Below are 9,575 nucleotides of genomic sequence, written 5' to 3' on the forward strand. Positions count from 1 at the left end.
GGGTCGGGAGGGAGCGCCCTGCAAGTTCAGGGTCTCCCTCCAGGTGAGGACGATGCTGTGTGGCTAGACAGAGGGACGGTCACACAACACGTCTGTGTACTGAAGTGTTGCTGTAAAATGGTTAGCTTTATACCTGGCCTGTCAGCTCCCATCACAATCCCGGACGTTTCATTCAGTCACCACACCCCCCTGAGCTCCGCCTATGTTAGTGCTGCCGTGTCCGTCTCTGTGCACCAACAATCCCCATTTCAATTCTTAAATATATGAATTGAATATCCTGGCAACCAGCACTTTAAAAAACAGAACTACCCTAAAAAGGACACGTGACTGTCTGCTTTAGAAAAAGCCTCCACAGGGTCAGTTTGGATAAACAGACGGATGAGAGATTCAAAAGAAACTAAGACACTTCTGATCTTACAAATCAGCAATAAAAAGACAAAGGACCCAGTTCAAATATGGACAACGGGTCTGAACAGACGTTTCTGCAGAGAGAGATGCCAGCCAATGAGCAGCTTAAAAGATGCCCAACATCAGTCACAAGGGAAATGCCAATCAAAGCCCAGGGACACGCCCCACGCCCAGCAGAGGGACCATAGCCAAAATCAACCATGGACAGCAGGGCTTGGCAGAGAGGTGGGGAAAATGCGACACAAAAACTGTACTCCTGGAAATATAAATATGAAAATACGTGTCTCATATAGAGAACAGACTTGAGGACACAGGGTGGAAAGGGGAAGCTGGGACGAAGCGAGAGAGTGGCATTGACACATGTACACTGCCAAATGTGAAACAGATAACTAGTGGGGAGCAGCCGCACAGCACAGGGAGATCAGCTCGGTGCTCTGTGACCACCTAGAGGGGTGGGATAGGGAGGGTGGGAGGGAGGCTCAAGAGGGAGGAGATGTGGGGATATATGTATACATATGGCTGATTCACTTTGTTATATAGCAGGAACTAACACACCATTGTAAAGCAGTTATACTCCAATAAAGATGTTAAAAAAGAAAGAAAGAAAGAAAGAAAATATACGTCTCACAAAAACTTGTGTTCATAGCAGCATCACCCATAATACATAAAGTGAGAAAGAGGACGGGACAGACAACATGCTACCATTTGTGTAAACACGTGCACAGACATGGCTATGCACAAAAAAAAGTCTGGAAAGAGACTAACACCCATAAAAGTGCGAGGAAACAGAAGAAACTGATGCAAGTCTGGCCTAGTGGGAGAATGTTTTGAATTTTGTATCATGTCCTGCATTACCTAATAAAAACATAAATATTGTTTTTAAAGCACTATAGAAAAAAACAAGAAAAGAAAAACAGATTAGTAGAACACAATGTAGACCCTAGAAAATTTGGAGGGTAGAACATGTTCTATCAAAAGGACAGAATATTCAGTAAATGATACGGGACAACCGAATCTTTCTTTAAGAAAAGAAATGTCAGATCCCTGCCTCACATAACACAAATTTCAATTCATTTAAAAAACTACAGGGCGTCCCTGGTGGCACAGTGGTTGAGAGTCCGCCTGCCAATGCAGGGGACAAGGGTTCGTGCCCCAGTCCGGGAAAATCCCACATGCCGCGGAGTGGCTGGGCCCGTGAGACATGGCCACTGAGCCTGCGCGTCCGGAGCCTGTGCTCTGCAACGGGAGAGGCCACAACAGTGAGAGGCCCGCGTACCGCAAAAAAAAAAAAAAAAAAAAAAAAAAAACTACAAAAAGTGGAGAAAAATATAAGAAAACGTTTGTGCAAGAGAGGGCTTTTTAAGGGAACAAAAAAAGAACAAAAACAGCCACCACAAAGCAAAACTGACAGACACTCGCCTGCACTACTGAAAGCCCCACGGAAACATCAAATTCAGGAGACAAAAGACACGTGGGGAGAAAGTCCATGTATTAGACACACAAAAAGTCCTTTTTTACAAAAGGTGATCAATTCAACAGAAAAACAAGCGAAAGATGTGATGAGGAAATTCATAGAAGACAAATGATTAATAACTAATCGAAAAATGTCCATCTCACCAAGGACCAGGAAAATATAAATTAAGAACAGATTCTACTCTTCACCCACCAGATTGGTAAGAATAAAAGATGGAAGGTACCCAGTGCACGCTATAATGCCAGGACATGAATGCTGGGGCCCTGAGGCATCATGTATCAGACTTCAAATGCTGCGTCTCCAAGAGAAGCGTCACACAGGCAAACAGACCTAAATGGGCCTCTCTCCAAGAAGACACACAGATGGCCGACAGGCACGTGAAAAGATGCTCAACACCACTACTATTAGAGAAACGCAAATCAAAACCACAACGAGGTACCACCTCACACCGGTCAGAATGCCCATCATTAAAAAGTCTACAAACAATAAATGCTGGAGAGGGTGTGGAGAACAGGGAACCCTCCTACACTGTTGGCGGGCATGTAAATTGGTGCAGCCACTATGGAAAACAGTATGGAGGTTCCTCAAAAAACTAAAAATAGAGCTGCCCTATGACCCAGCAATCCCAGTCCTGGGCATATAACTGGAAAAACACTAATTGGAAAAGATTCGTGCACCCCTATGTTCACAGCAGCACTCTTCACTATAGCCAAGACATGGAAGCAACCTAAATGTCCATGGACAGAGGAACGGATACAGAAGATGTGGTGCATATACACAGTGGAATACTACTCAGACGTAAAAAAAGAATGAAATAATGCCATTTGCAGCAACATGAAGACCTAGAGATGATCATACTAAGTGAAGTAAGTCAGACAGAGAAAGACAAATACCATATGATATCACTTCTATGTGGAATCTGAAATATGACACAAATGTACTTATCTACAAAACAGAAACAGACTCACAGACACAGAGAACAGACTTGTGGTTGCCAAGGGGGAGGGGAGGTGGGGGAGGGATAGAGTGGGAGTTTGGGATGAGCAGATGCAAACTATTATAAATAGAACGGATAAACAACAAGGTCCTACTGTAGAGCACAGGGAACTATATTCAATATCCTGGGATAAACCAGCATGGAAAAGTATATGAAAAAGAATGTATATGTATAACCGAATCACTTTGCTATACAGCAGAAACTAATACAACATCGTAAATCAACTATACCTCAATAAAACTGAAAAATAAATAAATATATACAGTCTACTCTGTCAATTACACCTCAATAAAGCTGTTTTGAAAAACCACACACACAGGAAGACACAACTACACCCACAAGAGAGGCCGACAACACCAAGTGGTGGCAAACGTGCAGCACCGAGAACCTTCCACGCGGCTGGCGGGGTGCACAGTGGCGCAGCCTCCTTAGAGGACAGCTCAGCGGTTTTGTAAGGTAAACACACGCTTCCATACGATCCCTCCCAGTCCTAGGAATCTACCCAAGAAAAATGAAAACAGAGGCCCTTGTACACAGCACACTCAAAACGGCCCCAAACTGGCAACAACCCAAACGTCTAGACCAGGTGATGGAGAGAGCAGTGTGATGAGTCCAAAGGAAAGGGGGACACGGGGAGCAGGGCGGGAGGGGGTGGGCTAGCAGGCTGGATCCCCCAGGCAGGAACAGGGCCTCGGGGCATCACAGAGCCTCTCTGGTCTCAGGGTCCCAGTCTCGGAACCCCTCTTAGCCCCGCAAGCCCACAGCTTACAGCTCCCACGGGCTGATCACCGAGCACTCAGTGCTCACAAAGTAGGAAACGAAAACAGTGGAACAAGGGAATTTCTGCTAAAGGAAAACAAGTCAGGCTCCCAGGGAGCTGTCTGTAAAGATCACAACCTCTCACCCGGCTAGTTTAACGACCAGGAGTCCGCTGCCAGACCAGAAACATTTCTTGAGGCAAAATACCATTGGTATGAAGTCATTTTGCTGAGCAAATTCTCAAGGCCATGAGGTTCACAACCTCGTCTGATGGTTTTGAAGCACTTGTGGGCTTAATGCCCATGTAATTCCTCTGATTTTTCCAGGTTGAAAAGGAAGGAGAAAAGATGCCCCATGTTGAGCTTTGCTTCCTTTCCACACGAAGGACACGGCGTGGCCTCCTACAGCCCAGCTGCCCCTGTCACGTGTCAGCAGGACCCACGAGGACACGACAGACACACATGGCTGCGCTGGGCCCTCGGGAGCCCGGGGCTTGGGGGTGGCGCACATCGTGTTCCAAAGGCACAAAGTGGCGCCCATCCCTCCAAAAGTACGCGTCACTCCCCACTCCAGAGGGTCACTCCAACCAACGGAGGGCCATCTGGTCAACACGTGCGAGCTCTTCCTCCCTGGACGTCAGCGCTTACAGCCAAGGGCGAGCCGGACGCACTCCCCACACGGTCTGGGCCAGGCGGCCGGGGAGGGCAGTGACACCTCAGCCCGTGTCCTTATACGACCACCATCAGGAAACCCAAGCAAGCTCCTCTCCACCAGCTGCCCAGGGACCATGCCCGTGACCCGGCCTCTCGGGCCAACTCCCCTGTGAAGCGGCAGCGCACCCACACCTCCGCCCCTGGCATCTCAGGGCTGCCAGAACCCAAGGTCAAAGTGCTTCTGTGAACAGAAGCGTGCTTTGCAGACATGAGAGGTTCTTCTCAGCGAGACCCGGAGCCAAGAGCTGAGCTAACCAGCCCCTGGCTCCCCCCACTCCCCCTCCCGCTCCACCCCCAGCTCCCCCCACTCCTCCCAGCTCCCCCACTCCCCCCAGCTCCCCCACTCCCCCCAGCTCCCCCCCCACTCCCCCCAGCTCCCCCCCAGATCCCCCCACTCCCCCCAGCTCCCCACACACACCCCCAGCTCCCCCACTCCCCCCAGCTCCCCCCACTCCCCCCAAGCTCCCCTCACACCCCCCAAGATCCCCCCACTCCGCCCCCCCCAATCTGCAGACAGCCTGAGTGTATTTACAGCAGCGGGAGGCAGCCAGCTCAGCCTAGGTGCCTGTCCAAGGCGGCAGTCACTGGCTCCAAGGGTGACTGCTGCTCTGGTGTGTCTCCCCACCCCCCAGGTCTGGCTCTGCGTCTGGGGCGGTACCTCCCCAGGGAGGGCGGGGTGGGGGGGGCTGAGGCCTGCAGACCCCTCCCCACCACACAGCCGTGCTCGCTAGACCTGTCCGCCCGACCCTCTCAAGCCGGAGCCTCCTCTGGAAGGGGTCCAGGGACGTGAAGACAGAACCGGACCCCATCTGCCCAGCCCTAAGCCCAGCTCACGGGGAGGCTTAAGAAGCTACCAGACGGGCAGACATGGGCCAACTCCGAGAACCCTGTGCTCGAGCACCACCCTCGGAAGAGGGAAGACCCTCGAACCCCCCACCTCGCAAGCCCCTCTAGCAGGACAGGGAAGAGGACAGGCGCGGGGCAGGGCCTCCCGGGAGCAGCAGCTGGCACCACAGAACCGGCGCCGGGAGGACTTGTCCCCGCCTCAGCGGCACCACAGGCCACCCCTCCTCCACTCTCCCAGCCCACGCGCCCCTCGGGTCAACGGCAGGGGCAAGAAGTGGACGGAGGGCTCAGCCACACAGATGTCACACGCTGTGGACAAGGGCACCAGGGCAGCGGGGACTGGACAGGACAGGAGAGGGATGGGTCCCCCCCGCCGAGCGCCCCCCCGCCCCCGGGGGGATCCTTCAGCCCTCCTGGCGCAGGCTCAGGGCCTGGGCTGTGGGAAGTGACTGCACAGGGACCCGAGGGTCCCTGGACGGGCATTTCCGGGAGGACAGCACCATGGCCCAAGAGGGGGCAGAGGCTCCTTGGGGCTCCTTGCGGGGGTTGGCGCAGGAGCTGGGGCGGGGACGGTGCAGTACTTTTCCATGGGCTCCCAGCGACGGAACGCTCTCTCCAGGCTCTGGCCACCCACCCTCTGCAGACGGAAGGGTCCCTCCTTTAAAAAGGCCTAACACAGCAGCTCCCCAGCTTCCCACGAGAACCGAGAACCGGAGAGAGAGCGGGTGAAGAGGATTTTGATGAGCAGAGACCAGGATGTGGTCTCGAGGAAGCACAGTCTCCATTTCCTCCGGACACCAGCCCCGAGCCCAGCACTGACCGCGCAGGGACCCACCCGAGCTCCCCCAGCACCCCTGGGGACCAAGGCGAAGCTGCAGAGCACAGACCCCATGGGGACCATGTGCACAAGTTACTAACCAACCAACCAAAAACTGAGGCAGCAAGAGACACTGGAAGGAAACATACCCAAATTCTTCTTCCTGCTTTTGTTTTCCAAATTTCTTTTAATCAACATGTACTTAAATAACAACAAAAAAATCACTTTTTAAAAAACTGCCTGAATTTCAGAATCATTACCCATCTCAGGCAGAACCTTGAAGCTGTGCCATTACTTATCATAAACCCACGCAGTCTGGGGGGTCCTGCCAGTGGCCAGCAGCCGGCAAGCAGAGACCACTCAGAAAGCTAGAGATTTAGAACAAAGTTACACGTCACCAGGACTTGTCACTTGAAGTCACCTGGAGCTCGTTTTAAAGAAATTGGAGGAGTCTAGAAAAAGTAGGAAACTGTCCAGGAAAGGCCCAAGAAATTCACATGTACTGGAGGTTCTGCAGGGACTGGGGGCCAGACCACCGAATGGGAACTGGAATAGCTCTAAAAAAACAGCTTCCCTCTAGGGTCTAGAAACCAAAAAGGCCTGACAAAACTGGGGCTCCAGTGGCACAGAAGGCGACGACGACGAGAAGGGGCCCAGGGGACATGGGACTGGCTACGAGCCCGGGTGAGAGCAGGACATGGGGGCCAGCGATGCGGCCCGGCTGGCTGACCTGGGTCCTGTAAGCGCGGGCCTTCTGTGCAGGGAGAGGCGCCCGGGCTCGGGTGGCACCAGACCTGCGGTTCTCAGCCGGAGAGAAGGCAGAGGAAGGGGCACCCAGGATAGGTACGGGCCTGAGTGCCGGCCTGGCTTCCTCCCCGACACCCGGAGGTGGCAGCTGGGAGACGACCCCAGACCCAGTGGAGCCGCTCTCTGTCGGCACAGGCCCTGCACCTGCCCACCCACCACAGAGGAAAAGTGCCGTCACGCGTCCCCCTGGCACAGAACTGCCCAGCCAGCCGGTGTCCTGGGGGTCGGACCAGCAGTCCTGCATGGAGCCCGCAGCACAGTGGCCTGGGATCCACCCCAGGGCCCGGCTGGGCCTGCAGTCGAGGAGGGGCTGGCCAATGGGCAGGTCCTCCTGCCCCAGCCCCTCCGCTATATGAAGGGGGTACATGCGCCCCGAGTCTCAGCAGCGTGCACGGCCCAGGCTTGAAACAAAGGCAGAGCTGGAAACACTAGGGCGTAGGAGTGACCAAACCGGGACTTCCCTGATGGTGCAGTGGTTAAGAATCCACCTGCCAGTGCAGGGGACATGGGTTCGAGCCTTGGTCTGGGAAGATCCCACATGCTGCGGAGCAACTAAGCCCGTGAGCCACAGCTACTGAGCCTGTGCTCTAGAACCCATGAGCCACATCTACTGAGCCTGCAAGCCACATCTACTGAAGCCCGTGAACCTAGAGCCCGTGAGCCACAACTACTGAAGCCCGCGCACCTACAGCCCGTGAGCCACAACTACTGAAGCCCGTGCACCTAGAGCCCGTGAGCCACAACTACTGAAGCCCGCGCGCCTAGAGCCCGTGCTCCATAGCAAGAGAAGCCACCGACCGCCATGAGAAGCCCGCGCACCGCAACAGAGCAGCCCCCGCTCGCCGCAACTAGAGAAAGCCCGCGCGCAGCAACCAAGACCCAACGCAGCCGAAAAAAAAAAAGAGTGATGAAACCCACCAGCCACACACCACCCATCCTGTCGGGGGATTTCCATCGCATCCTTTCAGAAAGACCCAAACGAGGACCTGATCTAGTCGCCGATTAATGGTAGATACTCACAGGCGAGTCTGACGATGGCCCCGAGTCACTCGACACGCTATGCGGCGCGGCTCCGACGACACTTCCCTCCCCGTGGACCAAGGGTGAGCACAGGGTCACCGGGCGCTCACGTGGGATGCGGGCTCGAGGCCGCACCAGGCAAGCCTCATGCACGGTCGGCACCTTCACCCACCGCTCAGGGCCCAGCAAAGCCGCCCCTCATGACGTGAGTCGCCCATCAACTTTTACTTCATGTTGAATAACTTGTCAAGATTTGTAACATCTTACGCCATTTTGACCCTAACCCTAACCCTAACCCTAACCCTACACACTAGGGTTAAAACTGAAACCAAAAAGCCCTGACAAAACTGGGGCTCCAGTGGCACAGAAGGCGAGGACGACGAGGAACTGCACACCAGGAATTGCAGAGTCAGCTCAATACAGAAGAAAAGTATGAACACTCAGAACCTGAGAGGTAACAGCAAACAAATTCAAACGTAGACACATGCTTCTGTGGTGGGCCTTGACCACTTTCAGCTGTGATCTCGTAAATACAGACCCCAGGCCACGGTCCACGCGGCGCCATGTGAAGGGCCCTCCCTTGTCTGACGGGCTCAAAGGCCCGGCTGCGGCCAGGCCGACAGAGGCCTCCACCGGGCCACCATGCCATCGAAACCCTGTCACACCGGGGACACCAACAGCAACCTGAGGTCTGGTAGCTGAAGAACGGCAGTTGTGCGGTTCCAACCTACAGTTTACTGCAAGTCTTATTTGCCCTACAACTGCCTCTAAAAGGCACTGGGCATGTCCATGGGGGCCTGTCCACCCCCTGACGCCTGCCACGTGACTACTGAGTCCCCCTCCAGGTCCAGAAACAAGGCGAGGCCAGCGCGCCCACGTCACCTACCTCGGCTGGGGCCCCCTCAGTGCCCGGCGGGGCCGCAGGTGCCAGAGGCGTCTCTCTTGCTGCCGCCTTCTTCAGTTTTTTGTTCTTCTTCTCTGTCACTTGGCTATCTTTTCTCTTCTGTTTTGCCATCCTGTAACAGAGAAAGTAAACTATAAAGACACAGGAAATAAAAATTCTCAATTAACAGAGAGGGGAGGGCATTATAAAAGATACAAAGCTATTTCAGAAAGTGTGGGAAACATACAATCACTGTTACAAATTCCAGCTCTCGTTTCATCACCTGTGGACAACTTAACCATTGTGGTGGATTTCCTGTCTTTCTTCTGAGTGTTTTATTTAACATAGCTGCCATCACACACAGATTATATACTCTGTTTCTAACTCAACATGAACATAAGCTTTTACGAGTAAAAGAAGGGACTTCCATGGCGGTCCAGTGGTTGGGACTCCATGCTTCCACTGCAGAGGGTACGGGTTTGATCCCCGGTCGGGGAACTAAGACCCCGCATGCCACGCAGTGCAGGCCCCTTCACCAAAAAAAAGAGGAAAAGAAATAGCATTTTTAGTGACAGTATCCAAATTTTCCAAAAGTGAAAACTGCGAACATTTGTCTATTCCCTAATTGATGACTATCTGGGATTATTTTCATTTTCTACTATTACGGAGTAACTCACTTCCCCATCAACTAGGGATGCTGCAGCCCTACACCGGCTGGCAGTGACCACCATGCAGTCACTAGGCCCTCGGTCACCTGTGGCTGGAGGTGGCCATGATGAGTCTGGGGTGGCCTCCTTGGACTGTGGAAGCAGCCCCAACCGGGGCTGCATTGAAGGAGCGACACAGGTCCA

The 9,575-nt window shown here is 53.6% G+C and overlaps 1 protein-coding gene across 1 annotated transcript in view; it reads right to left on the reverse strand.

The window, feature by feature from the left end:
- The window catches only part of C15H7orf50 (chromosome 15 C7orf50 homolog), an 87,179-nt gene extending 78,323 nt beyond the window's left edge, over window positions 1-8,856 (reverse strand). The window contains exons 1-2 of the mRNA XM_065893154.1: window positions 8,728-8,856; window positions 7,000-7,007 (exon numbers count right to left, since the gene is read on the reverse strand). Of these exons, the coding sequence (XP_065749226.1) occupies window positions 7,000-7,007; window positions 8,728-8,856 (137 nt within the window). The remainder of the gene's footprint in view (window positions 1-6,999; window positions 7,008-8,727) is intronic.
- Between the last annotated feature and the right edge of the window lie 719 nt (window positions 8,857-9,575).

Source organism: Phocoena phocoena, chromosome 15 (assembly GCF_963924675.1).
Source record: "Phocoena phocoena chromosome 15, mPhoPho1.1, whole genome shotgun sequence".
NCBI classification, from domain to species: domain Eukaryota; kingdom Metazoa; phylum Chordata; class Mammalia; order Artiodactyla; family Phocoenidae; genus Phocoena; species Phocoena phocoena.